The sequence below is a fragment of the Haemaphysalis longicornis genome, unplaced genomic scaffold, assembly GCF_048455015.1.
Source record: "Haemaphysalis longicornis isolate Haplotype H1 unplaced genomic scaffold, Haemaphysalis longicornis Haplotype H1 scaffold_2, whole genome shotgun sequence".
Lineage (NCBI taxonomy): Eukaryota > Metazoa > Arthropoda > Arachnida > Ixodida > Ixodidae > Haemaphysalis > Haemaphysalis longicornis.
In genome coordinates this window covers 269,553,888-269,575,551 of record NW_027526295.1, presented here as the reverse complement: position 1 = coordinate 269,575,551, position 21,664 = coordinate 269,553,888, and the positions used below count along the sequence as shown (strand labels likewise).

At 48.1% G+C, this 21,664-nt stretch overlaps 1 protein-coding gene across 1 annotated transcript in view; it reads right to left on the bottom strand.

The window, feature by feature from the left end:
• Window positions 1-11,279: 11,279 nt before the first annotated feature.
• LOC144168631 (sodium-dependent dicarboxylate transporter SdcS-like) overlaps window positions 11,280-21,664 on the bottom strand; it is a 36,325-nt gene continuing 25,940 nt past the window's right edge. The window contains exons 8-14 of the mRNA XM_077697577.1: window positions 20,998-21,059; window positions 19,926-19,959; window positions 19,444-19,461; window positions 17,376-17,553; window positions 16,452-16,628; window positions 12,849-12,971; window positions 11,280-11,671 (exon numbers count right to left, since the gene is read on the bottom strand). Coding sequence (XP_077553703.1) covers window positions 11,555-11,671; window positions 12,849-12,971; window positions 16,452-16,628; window positions 17,376-17,553; window positions 19,444-19,461; window positions 19,926-19,959; window positions 20,998-21,059 — 709 coding nt within the window. The 3' untranslated portion in view covers window positions 11,280-11,554. The remainder of the gene's footprint in view (window positions 11,672-12,848; window positions 12,972-16,451; window positions 16,629-17,375; window positions 17,554-19,443; window positions 19,462-19,925; window positions 19,960-20,997; window positions 21,060-21,664) is intronic.

Genomic DNA, 21,664 nt, shown 5'->3' with positions numbered 1-21,664 from the left:
TAGTCAAGGTACTAAAACACCGGGACACTCGTTTGCACCTCGCGCGAGAACGTAACGCGCACTAAAAAAAAAAACAACACCGGGGCACTGGTTTACGCCTCGCGCTAGAACGCTTCGTAACGCGTACTAAAAAAAAAAAAACACCGGAACACTTGTTTACGCCTCGTGCTAAAAAGACACGAGACTTTTACAGCAAAAACCTCTACGCCACCCCCCCCCCCTTTCCCCAGTGGTTTTATTCCCGTTTGCAAAAACGCCAAGGTGCCAAGAATACACTTATACACTGCATGCTTCGCTCCTCCCCAGGTTTTACGTTAGTGAAGATGGCCCGGGATTTTTCAGCATAACCGCCCTTGGGTACTCTTTTGAAAACCTTGTGGCCTTTAAACTTTACACTAGCAACGACTTCTTTGAAAAAATCCAAAAATACCCCCGGCTCACACATGGTTGCAGTAATAAAGTCAGTGAGAACCCTGTTCAGCCTTAGTTGGCACACCGTCAGAAGAAAAAGGTCGTTTCCAGTTAGCAATTTCATTTCATTTATAGCACCGAACAAATAGCAGCAAATGGACATCAGTGTGACCTCACTCCGTGGCAGGGAAAACAAGTGACGCAGCCGTGTGCCTTCATCAGGAACTCGTGACGTCACTTTACACTTGGATGTTAAGGCTGTTGCGCTTTCAGATATTGATTTCGCCCGCCGACAGCGGAAGGGGGACAGTTAACATCCTTGCCAGTGCCGGCGCCCGTCGTCAGACTGACCGTCGTCAGCCCGTCGTCAGACCGTCGTCAGCCGCGATCTCATAGGAGGTGGGAGGGGTGGGGGGAGCTTTGCGCCGATCCTAATGCTATGTTCCGACTACCGACCAAAGGGACCCTGGAACACTTTCTCCAACTTCTTTTTGCAATCTTAAATGCTTCCAGGATGTAGTCACCCAACACACCCAGTTCTCACATTAGGGGGTCGCAAAGTACCTCAGTCAAAAATTACTGCTAACTGTTAAAAAATCAGATAACTTGGGAACTCACTCAAAAGATTTTTCTCTCTTTCCTGGTCTTGACATTCCTCGGTGGCCCGAATTACGTCACTGAGGCCATGTAGCGGCTGTTGGCCGGTTTTCCTTCAGTTGCAGCAATGAACGCTTTTCGATGGCAACTTTAAAAGTAAAGCCACAAAAACAATGCAGAAGCGGAAGGCGTACCCGGTGCGACGAGCAAATCAACCAGTGCCATTCCGTGCTGGCGATAACTGAGCTTTCGCAGTGCTTCCAGACGCGAATGTTTCATGCAGTTCAGTTGGCTAAGACGGGCAATGAAGTCATTATTTAAAGATATTACGACAGTTGCAACAATAGTCTGAACCTGGCCTAACTGTTCTCTGGCATCGGTAATCATGCGAACGACAATTAAAATTTGGAGTCAGATATCTCGGAGCACAGACACGCTAGAAAAATTCTTCCAGCTGATACTGAGTAGAAACGCGGCTGCCTCTAACTTTTCAGTACAAGCATACCCCCTTACTGCAGTCAACAAAATGTTAATTATTCAATTTCAGGTAATTAGGTTGCTGACAGCGATAATAACATCCCACTTTATATCCCCCTGGCCACATAACTTATTTGCAGAGGTGGTCCTCGCGTGCCTTGCAGGGCCTAATTTTAGGAAAACTATAAAGCTTAATTTGGAACCCCCGGCATAAATACGCATAGTTAAACGGACAGTGAAAGCTGGTGAGCAGAAGCCAATGATGTATGAATGTCGCCTTGAATTCAAGAAAGGACGAGGAAGGGGGGAAAGGGAGGTGGGAGCCGATTGCTGGAGCTAGAAAAATGCAGTCATGCTGGGGACAATAAATAAACTGACTGTTTGAAAGTAATAAATATTTGGAATCAAACCTTTATAAGTTCGTACACTGCCCTGCCCAAACGCATTCATTCGCGAGTAGCGCAAGCCTGGAAATAGTGAATCTTTTAGCGTTCCTAATTTTCGTGACCATCTATAAAAAAAGACGCGCTGCGTAGCCCACCTTCCGATGGCGCATGGAGGCAACAATGTAAAAAAAAAAAACTCCTCGTTTATCATGTAGCGCCACCAGGAGTCATGACTTAAGCCATCCTAAGTTCGAACCCGCCTGCCCACAATGCCCCAACGCTCCGACACGTTAAAAAACCTCCAGCCTCAACGGGCGTACACCGACAAACACAAAGCGTCGTCTGGAACAAGACTCACGGGCGAAGACCGGAGTAGCGACGGCGGACGCTGCAGCTGACTCACACGCCGCTCCACAGTTCTCGTCCCCGGTGGCGAAGGCTTGATTCCGCCCACAGACGCTCGAGACTCTGACACTTTCTTCTTCGTTGCAGGCAGCGGGATATCAGGCGCATATCTGCCGAAAAGCATTAACCGCTCTGCCTAGCCCTGGACGCTGCAAAAAAGTCCCACGCTACTTTGGCGACGTTCAATTTATTATTAATGCATCACGGTGAACGTAATTTTATCATTACACAGGGCATGTTGTGGCACCGGGCATCGCCGGCCACCGTGGCACGGGGAAAACATTTGAAATGCGCTTGCTTTTGATATGTTTGTTTTCTTGCCAAATTCTTACACCAACCCTCCTAGTAGATTGGCCAAGAATTAAGGTATTTAAAGGGACACTGAAGTAAGCTGTTGGAATTGCACAATCGCTTCATCAGCCTAAAATCTAGAATATGTAGGCCGCCTTCTGGGCTTGTTCGGACAGTCTGAATTTACCCGCAGGCAAGTGACCCCAATTTCAACTTTCTACTCGGTGTTTTGGTCACGTACACTGAGACGAGCCACTAGAATGCCGTGTCATGTAAGCTTTATATAATATAGTCATTGTTATCATCAGCACAAAAATAGCCCGCGATTGTACGTATAGCATTTTTGAGCCCAAGATGCCTTGGGCCCCTTCAAATAATGTCGCCATCTTAATAAAGGGCTGTGCGTTGCTTCGCAGTTACGCCCGTTTCGTTGTGTGTCAATTCGCGGCCATCGCGTACTCCTCGGGACTTAAGACTCGGGAACCACAACTCGCACGGTGGAAGTCAAGGTGGAAGTGTAATTTTGGGTGAAGAAAAAAAAAAGTCGATATTGACGATAAACTGGAGGGAAAAGGAGAATCCGAAGAACGATCTAGCATCAAATTACACTTCACATAGCGCCGGTACCCTCCTTTCTGCACAGGTGGTGTTTGTGGTGGTAAAACGTATTTATAAGACACCGTGTCGTGCATTGGCCCATTTTGGTGTAAGCCGGTATGGGGAAAGATGGGATGGGAAGGTAAAGGAAAAAGGGTAAGGAAAGATGGAAGATCGTAGGCTTCACAGCAAGTTGCGAAAGCCAGAAGACTTCAGGAACATTTTCGCGGTTGAAAATAGGCGCCGCTCACAATTCGGGCTGTTTGCACTTTGCTGCTTCCTATTGCTATCACTGCTCGCATGCCGCACTGAGCCCCAGATGTCACTGCCTCTAAATTTCCGTTCCGCCCATGCGGCTATGTGAAGAAGGCTCAAAATCAAAGCCCCGCTTTTAAGAGACAAGTGATTAAAACGCGATGCTTTCTCCCCAGAAACCTGCGTCAAAGTCAAAGTACAAAATCCAAAGTGCTTCCACCATGCCGGAATGGTGCAATCGGATAGACGTCGACCCAGGTTCGATTCCGACCACGGGAAGCGATTTTTTCTTGAGGCGCTTGATGCGCCTTCGCTTATCCCCATCATCATCGGTTTGTGATACCCACTGTTTAAAGTTGGCTTTCCTGCAGCTAGTTATGTAGCGACATCGCAAGCCATCAGTAAGGCTCAGAGTGACACGTCAGGCTGCCGAGGCGTAGGAATTTGAAAGGATCACGTTGTGTTTCAAGCGATGCGATGTAGGCCTCCGGTGCTGAGATTGAATACTCTCAGTACCATCGTCTCGATCCTTTTGCATCGTTTTTAAAGACGATAGTGTTTCGTGGGCTACTTAAACGCAGAAATTTTGGTCTGTCTGTCTGTCTGTCTGTCTGTCTGTGAGTCGATTCAGCCACCCGGCCAAAGTGTATCAGCGGCGAAATAGTATCATCATCACTATCACCACCACCACCACCACCACCACCACCACCACCACCACCATCATCCTCATCTCCTCTACGCCCACTGCAGGGCAAAGTACTCTCCCATTAATCTCCAATTATCCCGGTCCTGGGCTAACTGCGACCAATTTATCCCCGCAAACTTCTTGATCTCATCTGCCCATATAACTTTCTGCCGCCCCCTGCTGTTGTATCCGCCGCCCACCGAGTCACCACACGTGGCAGAGAGACGCATACGCTACCTCGTACCCACGGAAAAAGGGAGTCTTTATTCTTGTTACATGCTATTTATAACCGGGCTTGCGGTTGCGGATGATGATCCTGTAAATTGGCCACCTTAGCATTGTGCGGCACCTGGTGGCATGAACAGAACTACATTACACAACACAACATCCCCTCCTCCCAAAAAGGGGCAGCACACCGTCGCACAACACATCCCCTCCTCCCAAAAGGGGCTTGCACAGTCACTGCATTGTCTCGTAAGTAATATTCAGCCAGCCACGCAGGCTTGCGTCGATCTCTGGTGGATCGCCGTGGAGCCGCAGTTTCAGCACTTGTCTCAGCCCCTCCCGACACGTTCCTTGGTACACTCATGTCCGTGACGTCAACACTCGGCACACCAGTACTTGCAGTTGAAGTTGGAACTGCCGTTCTGTCGGTGCTGGCCGAGGTAGCAAGTGGCTGGAACATCTGGGCACTCGGGGGCTTTGCTGCGGTGGAGCCAGGAGTCCCAGGGGAAACGCAGGTTGCCTTTGTCGCAGGATTCCAGGCTGCAGTGTATGGAATAAGCCGCTCACGATTCCAAACGCGACCATTGCTCAGCTCGTACGTGTCCTCATTTTGGCGCCGAACCACGGTGAAAGGAGGTGAATACGATGGGGAACCCCTTGGCACATGTCCCGGTAGCTTAATCCGAACTGCTTGTCCTGCACTCAATGACGAATGTTTGGCTGCACGACGACGATCCGTATAGTGCTTGCTTGCAAGCTGTTTCCGAGTTACCCTTTGCTTGGCGGTTTGAAGCTCCACGCCTCCGACCCCAGGAACACTTCCAGTCGGTCCTGCAGTGAGATCGAGTCTGGTCCTTGGGTGACGGCCGTGTAGGAGAAGAGCAGGTTTCTTACCCGTAGTTGCATGCGGAGTGCAGCGGTAGATCCCAATGTACTCTGTGACAGCCTCCTTCAGTGGGCGGTGTTCTTCCAGACACACCTGAACGTAGTCCTTTAACATGCGATTAAACCGTTCCACTTGTCCATTTGACTGTGGATGATAGACTGCCGAGAATGTGTGGTGGATACCTCTAGTGCGCAAGAATTCTTCAAAATCGACGGATGTAAATTGTGGCCCATGGTCACTCACTATCTCCTTCGGATAGCCTTCACGGCTAAATATACTCCGCAAAAAGGACATGGTCGTCACTGAAGTGACGTTAGAGGTGAACCCTACTTCTGGCCACTTGCTGAAGTAGTCTACTAAAGTAATGGCAAAACGACAGTCCTGAGGAGCCCTTGCGAAAGGATCAACGATGTCGATGCCTATCTTCTCCCACGGTGCTGAAGGAAATGGTACCGGCTGCATTGGCGGCACAACTGGCTTTGCTGATTTGTCAACAGACTGACAAACGGCACAAGACTTGATCAACTGTTCCACGTGCTTGTTCATGCCAGGCCACCAGTATTTTTCTCGGAGTCGTTGCTTTGTACGCGTGATGCCTGGGTGTGATTCATGGGCGATATCCAGAAGTCTGCTCACCAACGAAGAAGGTACCACGAACTGTTCCCCTCGGAGCAGCAGGTCATTCATCACTGACAGTTCGTCCCGAACCCTGTAGAAAGGCATTGCTTCTGGAGGCAGCGTCTTGGCTGATGGCCACCTGGACGTTGTCCACTGCATCACTTGGCAAAGTACAGAATCCTGCGCAGTTGCAGTTACGAATTCCTTGTGAGTTAAACACGAAGAAACAAAGCAAACAGCATCTTCCTGCTCCGGACGGACTCCATACTTCTCCTGCGGTAACCGGGAAAGGGCATCTGCGACAGTGTTTTCAGTGCCCTTCTTGTATTCTATTGTGTAGTTGTATACCAGGTCAGGAGAGAGCTCTTCCGGTTTACAAGAAGTGTGGAAGCAGCTCCGTGACGTACCATTTATCTGTAGTTGCAGTGTGTTGATAGCGTCGATGCCCAGGAGATTTGTGCCTTGTGGTACCACGTAGAAAAGGAGTTGAGCATGCCGGTTCCGATACTGGACTGGAGTGGCGAAGCATCCTTGAATGTTGATTTTTCTGCGTGAAAAATCGAGCAACGTCGCCGATGTTGGCTGGAGTGGTGGTGGAGGCCTCAGTTTGCTGCACGTGTCAGCAGCGAGAATTGAAACTGCAGAACCCGTGTCCACAAGGAAATCAACGAGAGTTTCTTGAACCTGTACTTATATGCGCATTTCGGTGCTCTGTTCCCCGTTAAGTTGCAGTACGCTGAGAGCTGTTGGATCACGGTGCTGGACTTCTTGAACAGCGAGGGACTCCTTGCTGCGCTTCTCGCTACGACAGACTCTCTCGAAATGGCCTACCTTGCTACAGTTGTTGCATGTCTTGTTCCTTGTTTTGCAAATACTAGAATTGGCTAAGTGTTTCGCAGAACCGCAGCGAAAACAAGTCCTACTATTTTGTCCCGACGAGGCATGTTCGGCTGGCCCTGGCGCCGAACGCTTATCCACTTTTTGCACGTACCCTGCAGAGCTAGCTGATGACAACTCCTTGGAATATTCTGCAGCTTCTTCGATACTTCGAGAAATTGTGAGGGCCCTGTCCAACGTCAATGAGGAGCCTTCCAAAAGTAGCCGCTCCCGAAGTACGGTGTTGCTCGTATTGGCGACGAGTTGGTTGTGTATGAACTCGTCGGCCCTGTCATTAAAGGCGTAGGAAAGTGAAAGTTCTCGCAGCGAAGAAACGAAAATGTCCGCGGTCTCACCCGGCAACTGAACGCGTTGACCAAACCGCTGGCGTTCAATGACAACGTTAGTACTTGCTGCGTAGTAGGCCTCGAGCGTCTGTAGAGCAGTCTTGAATTCGTCTTCGTCCTCCGTAGGTTGCTTCTCTGGTAGCGTGTAGTAGATTCGTTGACCCTCGACCCCCAGGCAATGTAGAAGGAGCGCCTTGCGGCGTGCTGGCAGGTACGCGTCGCTTGCCGACGCTACGAGGTAGTTCTCGAACAGCCGACGCCATTGCGTCCACGGTATGGCGGGCTTTCCCGGTGCCGGTAGAAACGGCAGCGGAGGCGTCAGTGCCATTGAAGAAGATTGCAGTATGCCGTACTTGAGTAGTGACGTGGCGTTCCGCCCGCAGCCGAAAAGGGTTACCTCGTCGCCATTATGTTGTATCCGCCGCCCACCGAGTCACCACACGTGGCAGAGAGACGCAGACGCTACCTCGCACCCACGGAAAAAGAGAGCATTTATTCTTGTTACATGCTATTTATAACCGGGCTTGCGGTTGCTGATGATGATGCTGTAAACTGGCCACCTTAGCATTGTGCGCCACCTGGTGGCATGAACAGAACTACATTACACAACACAACACCTGCCACGCTCGCCTTCTCTAGGGATCCACTCTGTTACCCTTTATGACCAAAGTCTTACATACCGACAGCCAAATCTAAACGTCACTCTGTTACCTTTTATGACCAAAGTCTTACATACCCGCAGCCAAATCTAAACGTCTAAGTCTGGTGTTAATGTTCATACTTGTCACCATTGTTGAACAAGAGAAAGACATTACGCAAATATAAGGCAAAGAATCAAAACATGAATGATATTTGCAGTATTCCTTTTTTAAAAAAATTACGGATGCTTGGTTGTTGTGATATCAAATGAAATACAACATCAGATGTAGAAAACCGTCGCCTGCTGTTGCCCGCGCTACCTGCAGCATTCAAAAAAGTCAACCGGCAACTGCACCGAAAGGTTACACTAGACAGGTTCTACGTTCCGCTTGGAACGCTCGTGAAGTAATGCAACGTGGTTCTATAAACGTTGTAATAGGGTGCCTCAATACACACGCGTCTCCGCCGTACGGCAGCGCTGGCATCGAGGAACCCGACTTGGAGCAGTTGAACGCGGTAAATTTAAATTGAGTTGAGCAAACCTCTAGCGTGTTTTTTTGGGAGGAACGAGATGGGAGAAGAACTGCATGAGAGGTGAGCGGGAAAGAAAAGGGAGGCATTTACCTGCCAGGGGCGCCAGTCGACTGTGGTTTGTCGTCGACATTTGTAACGAAATGAGCAGATACGCGGCCAATTTTTCTTTCTCTTGTTGTATTATTTGCCCTTGTTAACCGTGGGCATTAACGTAAACGCGGATTAGTCCTTCTGTCAAAAACTCATGTAGGCCTCAGTATAGGTCTCGAATTCATGTTTCGAAGTCTAACGCCTAAGGCGTCCTTTAGCTAGCTAGAACCAAGATTCGGCCGTGGAATAGGGAATGCGGGTTCGACTCGCATTATAAAGGCCCAAAGTTCAATTCTAAGGCCCATATTCACCCAATTTTCTTCTTACACTGATTGTCTCTTCGCCATCGGCCATTTTTGAACGATGATTCGGTCATGCCGGGCGCCGGATTCTTGCGTGATAAGGCAGTTACTTTTATTGCATTAAAATCGTTTCTCTTCGTGTTACCACCTGAATGAGATGCAATAGCGAAGGAAGTTTTTGTTTCGCGATGCGAAATTCCATTTCCAAGTCAGTTCATGCCAGACACTTCCGGTGCGATGCCGAAATCTAGTTAAATGTGGTGACGGGCACCTCTCCGCACCCAAATCGATCTGAAAGGTACCAAACCAGCTTTATTCATGAAAAGAGTGTCTAGAACTGGTCTAAGGGAGCATTTGTTCCAATAAAAGATCCGTCAAATAAAAAAAAAAGATGGATTGCGGGGGTGTGAACCGAGGGCATACGCGTTAGAAGCCGCGACAGTACCCTCCAGGCCACTAATGCGGAACAAGAAGCTCGAGGTTCCTTTACAAACCCTGATTGCCCAGTTTGCCACCGCAGCGACGCGATTGCCGACCTTCACCACTTGCTGTGGTCCTGCCTCGCCTTGAGGCCGACGGGCCTCCGCGTAGACGACGCCTCGGCATACGCCGCATGGATACATGGGCGCCATCATCGTTCACTCCTTGACTTCATCCGCGAAGCGAACATTTTCATTTTCATCTAATCACCATCAACTCATACCCCCATATATATGCCCTGTGGCAAAATAAACGTTTATAAAAAAAGAAGCCCATTTAAGACGTGACCAGGGAGATTGTGGGAGGGTTCAAAACTAACCACTAGACCACTAGGTGTAACAGGAAGGGCCCGGCCTGCACTGACTTGGCAACGAATGTCGCTTGCGATACAGATACAAGACTGCCACTTCCCCTATGCCTATGCAGAGCTAGCGCAGTCTACTAGTTTGCTTTTACACTACCGTTTTTGTCTTAAGGGGGCTCACATGATCACATTCCTATGGGACTTACGAATTCACGACCCACCGGCTTCTAAAGCATCGTATAGATGGTATTCACTGAAAAGTTTAGCTGTCAATTTTTTGACTTGGCAACACTGGAAACGGCCACTGACTTGGCCGAAGCGCCACGGACATGGCGCGGCTGGTGCCACAGCACCCGCACGCCGCAGAAGAGAAAAACACCGTTGCGCGCCGTCTGCTTCGTTTCAACCGAATTCTCAATTGTGGTGTCAACAGAGATGCTATTAATTGCACTCACATTGGAGTCGACGCATTACTTTGCATTCGGTGGGATAGAGTTTGGAACGTCCAACACACATCATGTGCGCATCACGGACATGTACCGCCATTCAGTAGCCAGTGACACGTTACGTGAGCAACGGCTTGACAGAGAGACTAAACAGGACCCTCGCCGACATGCTTTCAATGTACGTCGACGTCGAGCGCAAAACTTGGGAAGAAATTTAGCCGTACGCCACGTTCGCCTACAACACGGCAGTTCAGGGGACCACAGCAATTACTCCTTTCCAATTGGTTTACGGCCGCACCGTTACTACTACCTCAGATTCCATACTACCAGTTCACGAGGACGAAGAGAACATTGACGCCGACGCAGGTCGCTACAATCAGCACAGGCGGTTGGTGTTTTACAAGACCGGAGACGCAGTCTGGGATTGGACGCCAGTGCGCGCGCGCGGACGTTCGGAAAAACCAGTCCGTCCGTACTTTGGCCAATATAAGGTCCTGCGCCGCCTTAGTGACGTCAATTACGAAGTTGTACCGGATGGCAGGGCTTCCTCCTCGCGACGAAGGACAACTTCCGAGGTCGCACACGTAGTGCGAATGAAGCCTTACTACGACAGAAACTGACCTCTCTTATCAACACGAGCGCGAAATACCGCCTTTGCGGCCAAGACGCTTGTGTTACCAGTTTGACGGCAGCTCACTGCGCCATCTTTTTCTGGCTACGATCGTCTACAGACACAGCCTAGCATCGAGACGATGCTCTCTCAGAAGAGGGGGCAATGCCACAGCTCATCGATTCCACGACAGCTCACAAACTAGCTCTGCAGTGGTGACTGTCCTTGCCGTCAATCCTGCCATAGCACGAAACCAGATGCGGGTGTTCTGGCCCAGAGAAGAGGAAGAAGAGGAGGCTAGTGCGTGTGTCTCTCGGTGCCAGCATCGCTATTAGTGTTGTGGATTAGGCCCCTTTTGGCATAAAAGTAACCATTAACCAGAAATCAGTGACGCACTCACATGGTTGCTTGCATGCGTGCCTCGCCAGTGAATACAACCTAAACCAGTACAAGAAGTTTTGCAGATTCGTGAAAATCTTCCTCCTTGTTTGCTTGTTATTTTCATTTATTTGCCTTTCGCTAGATGGGGATAGCTGTCTAGCAAGCGAGATATGTCTATTTCACTACAGAAGGCCCACCTCTAAAATAAGCAAACTAGGCTGTTGTGAACGTTGATGTGTATTTGCAAAACTTTTTTTATTGGTGCACGATTGTTCTTAAGCCCGCGGTTCATGAAGTCTAAGTATTACAGGAATGTTAATAGGTGAGTACCCCCTTGAGCAAATTGGCCTAAATGTAGCCATGGTTCCGACTTCAAGTAACGGCCTCGGTACGAGCTTCAGCAACTTATATTTTACACAAATATTTATAAGTACGTACTACGACGGGAAAATGGTACAGAGATAATTCAAGAAACAAAAGAAAATACTAACAATAAGAGTGCTGCAGCCGCGGCCCTACTTCGCACTTGTTTACCGGATTTCGAAGTGTATATCTCCTACTGCTAAATAGCGGTATAGCATTAAAGTAGAATTACATGTAATTTAGGTTAATATTGTAACGCTTAAAAATTCCGGTTGAATCAACGGGTCAACGGAGAAGCCAAGTATGGCGCAGTGAAGACGCAAGCATGAGATCTCCCATGGGCCGTCGGTCATGGTGTGCCTCGTAGCGGTAGGTCAGTCATATTGAACACCGAGGGAGCGATGGTGTTCGTCATAGTTATGGCCGTGGACACAAAAATGAGGTGAGCGAAGAGGCCGGATACTGCCTACAAGAAAGGTCGGGTACAAAAAGAAGTTATTTCTCCTTGTAAAAGTTGCTTGCGACAATAAAAAGTAGCCTAAAGGAATTACTGAACCAGCCTAGAGGAGGGTAAATGTTCCCGTGAGAACTTGAAAGATGTTTGAAAGATGTTTATTCCAAGTAATAAAATTGGCCTTTGGGCTGTGCCTCAGAAATGCGCACATTCTAGTACATTCTCTCTTACCGTCAATCCAACATGTCAATCCAATACCGTCAATACCGTCAATCTATTCACTTCGCTTGTTTAGCGCGAGCTTCGGACAACACCAGGCATGCCACCAGATTTATTTTAATTAGTAGCTTCGCGTTACGTGCACTAAGGGGAATTTACGGGCATCCATTTGTAGGTCCGAAAGTGATATCGTATTTTTTATCGCTCATAAAGTGCACAACAGAAAAAGGTGCGGAAGATAATCCAGGTGTTTGTTCCGCCGATAAGTTAATTGGTAATTAAGTAAAATGTGCAAACGTGCGCTTTCCAACTAACAAACATACGACAAAAGGTGCTTCCCTTTTTAAATGTAAGCAATTAATATAACTCGGTAAGAGACGAAGAGTGGGAGAACGTATGCCTTTTCTTTAAGCGGTGGCTGTCTAATCCTAATTGTTTGGCATGCGTACTTGTCGTAGAGTGCCAACGAGCAAATAAATATATCAAATTTCAGATACCCCTTTTGCACTGATGGGGATGCTGCGGTAGCAGAAACAGTGTTCGGCTTGTGGCAAGTCACAAGAGATAAAACCTCTGGAGAGCGACGCATGCCGCCACGTCGTCCGTGTTCTATCGCGTTTAAAACCGTTTCGTCGGGAAAATAATGGAGCCGCTTTTGTTTCGCCGAATTTTAGGGACGAAGCACTTTAGGACCTCACTTTGTCCGGGGCAACGTTGGTCCGGGGCTTGGCGTCCGTGTACACAGTGTTGCCCATGCCCGAGAAGCATTGGATTGGATTGGATGTGGACTGGATTGAATTGGAGTGTGTTGTATTGGATTAAAATGAATTGGATTGGATTAAATTGAATTGTATCGGATTGGATTGGACTGGAATTGTATATATTGTACCCACGCGAACAACGGTCCCCAGTGCTTCGCCCACTCGTCATGATTCACTTGGTGGAGATGCGTGAATTTTTGTCTGCGCACCAGGTTGCTGATGTTGATGCGTTCTTTGGCCATGAGCAGGCTGTTTGCGGGCGACGAGACGGAGAAGAACAGTCCCATGGAGCAGGAGAGGGTGACGGGCAGCAGGAGCCTCAATGGATGCCACTGCGTGCAGAAAATAATGGCAAAAAAAACAAAAAAACAAATCCGCAAATTTAGCTTGAAAACACTTGAAAAAAGGCACAATTTTTTAAAAGTTGTAATTACTATAAATTAAAACTACCACAGCCTCGCTGTAGAGTTCTTGAACTATAGCTATACTGAAGCCTATAGAATCTGGCCTATTTGAAGTGAGCGCCCTCCATACGTTTTGGTTCCTTGTTGGTTCGTGACAAACAAAAAGAAAAACGAAATTGGACCAGTACAGTGGGTGAGGTATGCGCTCCCAAATAGGGTTTCCCGGCGGAGCCAGGATTTGATACGAAGTTTCGGGAAAAGAGGCAAGAGTTCTACGCGTGTACACCCGATATTCGTTTCTACACGACGGAGGGAGGAGCGGCATTGAACTATTAGAGGGGTTCTGACAAACAAGACCCATATGCGGCTGATGTAATTCACATCACAGTTGGGCGTGCTTGATTTATTCAGAGTACCTCGGCTTCTGTACTGTGTCGCATCGTCATACACTCAGGGGCCCTTGTTTAATCTTTGGACTAATCGTCGGATATAACAACAGTCACTGTTCACAATAGTACACACTATACTGTTGCGTAGAGCAAAGTCCGCGAAAATTTACTGATGTGTTTTGAAGCCCAGCAAATGCCAGGCACCATGTTTGGATTTGGGAAGCATATCGGGGCCCAGGACGTGCTGCTTCAGCTAAAAGAACTCTTCACCCCCGCCACTCTACACTCCCCGCGAGCAATATCAGCGCTCCACCTCAAAGGGGCTTTAATAACGTGTCGCACGAGGCGATTCACCGAAACCTTCACAACACCGGATGCAGAGAGAGAACATAAAACTACATTGTGGGCTTTCTTTCAGACCGCACAGCCACATTCAAAATCGGGTATATGAATCTATCACCCTCGGAAGTACAGGTACACCCCAAGGCTAGGTCCTCTCCTGCTCCTATTCAACATCGCGTTCCTTGGTCTACCGGGAAGGCTGGCGCGTATTTCAAATTTAAACCATGCGCTCTACGCAGACGATATAACAATTTGGACTGGCACTGACTCCCTCTGGAGACTTCAAGACTGCCTGCAACAAGCAGTAGACGTTGTAAAGCAATACCAGAGTCCTCTGGCAATACGCAAGGTGTTCACCACTGGAGTGTTCACCACAGAAGTCAGTACTCATGGTGGTCCGGCGTCGTCGCACTAAAAACGACAAGGACAACATCGAAATAAATTTAGAGGGACATACTATTAAGCCCTGCAGCTCACTCAGGGTACTTGGGCTTTTCAAAATGCGACATAATTCTCCGATGCCTCACTAGAACGATACAACAAGTTCTACAGATGATTCGAGCCACAAATAGAATCTGGGACATGAAAGAAGACGATGCCACCCGTCTTATCCAGTTATCTGCTCTCTCGAGGCTGACATACGCAGTGCCCTACAGGACACTAACCAAGACAGATATGGACAAACTCAACACCCTTATCCGTAAAACCACGAAGCAAGCCCTCGGGATCCCCATGAGCGCGTCAACCGGCAGGCTCCCCGCACGGGTCTACACAGCACGGTGGACGTGTTCATAGAGCGCCACCTCTCCAACGAGAGAGCATGGCTTGCAATGACAAAAACTGGTCAAAAACTGTAGAAGCGAATCAACCGGAGCTCCCCGGACGTCGGTCGGTCGGTCGGTCGGTCGGTCGGTCGGTCGGTCGGTCGGTCGGTCAGTCAGTCAGTCAGTCAGTCAGTCAGTCAGTCAGTCAGTCAGTCAGTCAGTCAGTCAGTCAATCAATCAATCAATCAATCAATCAATCAATCAATCAATCAATCAATCAATCAATCAATCTTTATTGACTGATTGATGTCAAGCCCACCAAGGAGCTTCGTGACCGGTGGCGGCACCATATCGCATCATACCCATTTCCAAGGAACATGCACCCAGTCCGCCACTCCGGTCGGTGCGAATCTAGAGCCAAACCCTTAAACAGGAAATACGGCGCCCTTCCGGAAATGGTCTACACGGATACAGCCGCAATCCGGGGTAGAAGATCAAAGGCAGCTAGGGGTAGTCACCCCAAAGACAGAGCTCCATGCCAGTGCCACTCTAAGAACCTCATCGATCAAAGAAGCGGATGAGCTAGCTGTGGCGCTGGCCCTCACGTAGACGAAAGCCACGGCGATAGTAATTGGCTCACAAGACACGTTCAGGAGCTTCATGTCTGGTTGGGTGATGCTTCCATGGAGGGCAATGAATTTGCCCACCAAAAGGCCCGAGAAGTTGCCGACGGGGCCTCAGAGGACGTGTAGAAACCTACACCACTTGTAACCTATCAAGAAATAACCCAACATAACCCGCTTAATCAACTGACTTTCCCGCTACCTCATCGAAACGTCAGGAAGCCCCAAGAAAGAACACGCAGACATCTATAAACAAACACCTTTCCGCATGCAATTCGGCTAACACCGGAAATCCACCACTCACTACCCAGCAGAATGCAAATACTGCTAACAACCGGGTACACTCGGACATATTGTCATACAGTGTAGAAAAAACAAGCCCCTACCGACCCTTCCGTGTACCCCGAACCCTCGAGGGCAGTGGGAGACACTGCTGTCGAGCCACTGCCTCTCGGACCATGTCCTGCTCACCCGGAGAGAAGCCGATGCTGAGGGTGCTCATCGATTTCAATGAAGAGGGAGCCACACCTCACAGAAAATGCTTGCAATAAACGTTTTCTCTCTATCTCTCTCCAACCCGGAGCGCAACATTTAAACCATGTGCTAAAAAATACTGCCTTAAGAAGCATTTAAAGCAGACGAGAAACATGCACGCATAGAATGCCCTGACTTTCTATGTGTATGCCATGGCATCATCAATCGTTGTGCTGGTGAGCCCAAGGACGCTGGTTCAATACCGGCCGCGGTGGCTGTTTTTCTGATGAAGGTGAAAAGCGAAGACGACCGTGTGTCGATATTTCGGCGCCAGGTAGAAATCCCCAGGTCGTAAAATCAATCCGGAGCCATCCAACTACATCGCATCTCATAGCACAGGTGTAGAGCTTCGGCGCTTAACACCCCACAATCAATCGATGAGCTCAGGTATACACAGGCGCCCCTTCCAATTCCCCATTTTGATAGCAGATTACTCAAGACATCTCAGATGTATCGTCTGGGCATGGTATCGGACTATTTTATTGGTTTAATAAAGTGTTCTCGCACACGCGAATGCCTCAAGTCACCTTCCGCAGTCATCCGCCCGTTCACAGCTGCGCATCTAACGGCACCTTGTAACAGACGTTCGGCGACAGCATAGTGGTACACGACCGCTGAAAACTCGCCCGACCACACACAGTACTTCTCACAGATGAAGTACAGTTCATGTTACCTCACATGAGATGTTTCGCAAATCTTTATTTTTAGAGGGTAAAGCGCAATTCAACAAAACAATCGTTTCAAATGATTACTCACATGAGACGTTTCGGAAAGCTTCAGTACGAAGGGCAGAATGAGGGAACAGAGAGCGACTCCACCGCGAAGCTCGGCGCCCACGGACACGACCGTGCAAAGCGCCACTTGCATGAAGGTGAGCGACAGCTTCGGCTTGGAAGGCAGGTTGGAGGACAGAAACACCACCATGGAGGTCTTCTGTACGCGCACCACGAAAAGGCGCAACCTCAGTGGGGGTGCACGCTCGTCGGTGACACTGAAGTGCTCGGCGTGAAGATTTAGATGACAGTCGGTCACAAGCGCCAATTTCAAACTGAACTTAATTGTTTACGGTGGCAGCGTACGTAAGTCCTCCATCAGCTATCGGGTCAGCCATTTGGCGTCAATGCAGCTGTGCCAGCGGGCAATTAAAAAGGGCAAGTTTTTGTTTTTGATCCCGTTGCTTTGACTGACTTTAATTTGCGGTATTATGTATTTTGCTATGTGAGGGACTCGCGTGCAGGTTTTTGAATTTAAAATCTATTTAGAAGAAAGAGTGCATGGTACCTGAATTGATGCTAACACATTAGGATGTCCTAAGGTAAAAACAGGAAACGGAAGCGCCCGTAATGATAATTAAAATATGTTTATAAAGGAAAGAGTACCCCAATAGTGAATTGAAAAAAAAAAAAGATGAGAAAGCAAGGACCCAGCACCAGACAGGAAATAGAGATAAAATAAACACATAGCTAAATGCCATGATATCCAAAGGAAAGAAAGATTACGCTGATAAAAAGGTCCTATCATAAACAATAGCCACATCGCGTAGTAGCATTCATGGTGTTATTTATGTAATATTCGGTCGTACTAAAGCAACAAGTAATATTGAAGGACTCAGTGGCAGAAATCACTAGTTTTCATACGCGCAAAAAAGCACGTTACACACTCTGGCAATCGGAGTCTCACCTGCATTGCCTTGGTAAGCGCGAATCCCGCGCCCATTACAATTAGCGTGCTCCAAGGAATGGCCGTTTCTATTTGAGACCAGAAGGCCATTCTCTCATAGCATGTCGATGACAAGGACGGCGTTGCAATAAGAACGAATATAATGGCGCAAATGAACGGCGTCGCTTCGTCTACCCATCTATAAATAAAATCAATGAGCGAGCATCAGAACCAGTTTTAGTGTCCCATTGTGAACCGAAAGCAAGCTTTCATATAATGTCTATATTAATGTCGTTAATAATATTTGGTAAAGAGCTCTGTCATTGTTCTAGATCAACAATGTTCACCGCGCTAAGGACAAAAACAAGCAATAAGCCATGTGAAACATTGATATGCAGGTGAGCCAAAATGATCATCTTTGCCATAAACACTGTGCCGATACTGAAATTTTGATGTGTAAACGCATTTATTTTATGTCTTATGATTTCGGGTAGCGTGAAGCAAATACGGCTATACCCGTAACGGCGTAAGCTTTGTCCGACTTGTCGTGAGACTTAACGGTACGCAGCAGAGAGGGGGGAAAAGGATGATAAGCTAGAACCTTGAAGGTATTTTAAATGCTGATGTCGTTGTTCCCATACCATGCGGCACTCTAGTGAGCAACAAAATGGGGAGGAGAGCACTATGGCAGGCTCTGAGGCAGGTTGCGCACACGGGGAGGTAACACCAGATGAAGGCTTCCCGAGTTAACCTCGGGTGACGGGGATCGGGAAGAACAAGGTAGAATTACGCATTTGAAAAAAAAATTGCCTCCAATGCACGCTGTGAAGGTGGTTGGACAGCAAAGCTGTAACTGACACCCACAGCAATTGCCCATGCCGCTTGAACCACACACGTGGCTCTACAAAGAGGGAAACCAGAGTTTCTGGCCGCCGTTACTTGGGATTCAAGGGGGCGGTGTCCCGAACGCAGCAGCGTTGGCCATGGCCGGGCTAGAGCGGCGGACGCCGCCGCTATAGCCCGGCCGTGCGTCGGCAGACAGAAAACAGAAGAGAGTCTTTGGAAGGGTGAGACAGCCAAAGCTAGCCATCCTGATGTGCTAGCTCGGGGCTACACCACCGCGCGACACAAGCGCAGGCACCTAAACAATTTGGAATGTGAGCTTAGTGATTCAGATTTACACCAATTTAAACTAGTTAGTTCCGTAAGTTAGAGAATTGCGAGAAAGCTGAGGGAACTTTTATAATCGCTATTTATGAGAACCACTTGCTCCTATCGCCTTTTATGAGATTTCGCCAGACGATAAAGATCTCCAGGTGGTCAAAATTAATCCGGAGCCCTCCGCTACGGCACGCCTCACCACCTGCGTTGTGTCGGCGCGTTAATCAATCTATCGCCTTTTATAATACCGGTTAAAACACAACTGAATTGATATTAACCAATTCAGAAAACGGCGTGCCATTTGTGGCAGGCAGTGCGCAATAGGTGGTGTTTCTCTAGCGTCCACATGTCTGTATGTGGTCTCTACATTTTGTTTTCCCGCCACGCAAACCAATCTTTAATGCATCTTGGCCGTACGACCACTTAATTCCGTCTTTTCGGGGTTACCCAGGAGGTGCTGTCGAACAAGTTAATCAAACCGTGCGAGGGAAGCGCGCAGTGGACGCGAAGCTGCGACAAAACAGGCCCAAAACAACCGCCGCTAAAGCAGACGACAAAGCCGACGGAATGGGTCCCGCCGACGCGCCTGCTGGAATGAGCACGCGAGACGCTGGGTAATAGTGGCTATTCGCCGTGCCACTTACATTGTGCTTCGGGAGTGTAAAGCTTACTAGCCGCGTTGGGAGTTACTTGTCCCGGACGCCACTAAGGAACCGTTGGCTAGTAGAGGTAGAAAGCTTTGCTTTAAAAAGGCAGCACTTATGTGTCAGAGGATTAAAGGCGACTGTCTGCGAAAGTTTCATTCAGATTCACAGCGTTCAGCAAAGCAACCGAAGACCTCCTTCTTACAGGGGTCTGGATCTCAGGAAAGCTGAGAATAGTTGCTCATTGAAGTAATTATGTTTTTTGTCCGTGGCGGTGATATCACGACAATATTCCCCCGAACCTGTACCTCTCGGCAGCGGAGGAGCTGGCTACAGAAATAACATTGACCACCACCACTGCACAAAAACAGTCGTCGTAGACTCGCAACAAACACCCACCGAAATTATCAAGAGGCAAGAGGGTGATATCAGCAGCGCCGCAGTACGCGTACCCATGTCCCATCACCAACCGCTACATCGTCTTGAATCAGGGACACGCGGCGTCACAAAAAAGCCAAACGGCCAACGTTCTAGACCGTGGACACGCGGTCTACGACGTTGGCCGTTTGACGTTGACGTTGACCGGGAATAACGCCAGCTATACCCGGCATCGCGCCAGAAGCTCGACTCCGAAGAGTCGGTGAACTGCGCCGCTTACAGACCAAAAGTTGCCTGTACGGCACAGTATTGTACATGATGCAGAGCTGTTTAAACCACGGTCGTGGTTCAAACACGCAAAAGCCGCTATTCTCCCCACCGCCACCACCTCGGCAGGCCTGCTGTCCAATCAGAACCAGGCCCTGGAGGTCCGCTCTGGCTAACAAGCAGGGCGGCGCAGGCAGCTGATGATCAATCAATCAATCAATCAATCAATCAATCAATCAATCAATCAATCAATCAATCAATCAATCAATCAATCAATCAATCAATCAATCAATCAATCAATCAATCAATCAATCAATCAATCAATCAATCAATCAATCAATCAATCAATCAATCAACCAACCAACCAATCAATCAATCAATCAATCAATCAATCAATCAATCAATCAATCAATCAATCAATCAATCAATCAATCAACCAATCAATCAATCAACCAATCAATCAATCAATCAATCAATAATCGATTAATCACATAATTATTCACTCTGTCAATTCAATTATAAATCATCGCAGTAATCAAGCAACCAATTGATTAAGATATCATTTAATTATTGCTTAACCAAGCAAATAATTATTTAAGTAATATAAATATTTATTTTCCAACCTATATATCAATCACATCAATCAATCAATTAATTAAAAGAATATCATATAATTAGTTATTCAATCGATCAATAAATCAATCAAGAATCCAACTAGTTGAATAAATCAATCAATCAATTAATTATTAAGTAATTATAAATAAATATTTGCTTAGTTACTAATTACCTATTTATTAATTAGTTGATTAAACGTTAAATCGATCGAACATTGAATTGTAACATTACTCAGCTTGTTTCTGAACAGGAGATTTTTTTGAAAACGCAAATGCCAACTATTTTTAAAAGCAGGTACTTTTAAGTTAACCCGCATTGACCATGCATGGGCAAGTAACAGCCCAACGGTCGCTGCCGTTTCTGGGATGTCACGTTCTGCAGGTTATTCTAAAAATAAAATAATTGTATTTTCATCTTGTTTAAAGTGAGGATTCTGCAGTCAATGCGATAAACCCCATATGCCATGAGGGCGGAACCATGGTGTCTGCCCTGAAGTGAATCAAATAGCGCAAGGCAATTTTCAACTTACTTGTTGAGGCCGAACAACTCTGGCCAACATAGTTTTGTAACGAATGAACATTCATTATATACCATCAGAAGGGCCACTCCGAATGCTGCGATCACAATTCCTTCTTTTAGCCTGGAAAAGCGGAAACAGTGAAGAACGAGGCACGAAATGTTATCCGATTTCGACATTCTGTGCGCTCAACAACTTATTACCCAAACTGATAAGGCGTTTTATTCATGAAGATTCGGGGTGCCTAGAAATAATATACTTCTTTTAGCCGCATGTGAAATGCTACCACGGGATGCATGTCATCTGAGAAACCGCCGGAAATAAACATAATCATCTCAATGGCTGTCGCGAAATTCATGTCCCTCCTTGACGGGTTTTCTTGCCGCTCGCCATTTCTTGCCGCTCGCCGAGAGGAGCCGGACCGCGAAGCGAAGGAATGTTCTCGCCGCCATTGTCGCACCCGGGTCGGCTGGCCATGTGTTTCGGGGAGAGAGTTGGGCGAGAGTGCCGCGGCCTGCAGAAGGCTGCGCCCCGGGAATTCTTGGAAGACGCGCGGCCCGGTGGGCTGTGTGCGCGGTGCAGTGCGGGGTTTCCGGGGAGAATGGGCTGAGAACTGGTGGTGGCCGGACGTACGGCCGGGACGCGGCGTCGGCCTTGAGGGCTGTGCTGGGGAGGCCGAGCGACGGCGGCGGTGAACTTCGGGCCCCCGAAGATTCCTCAAGGAGGCG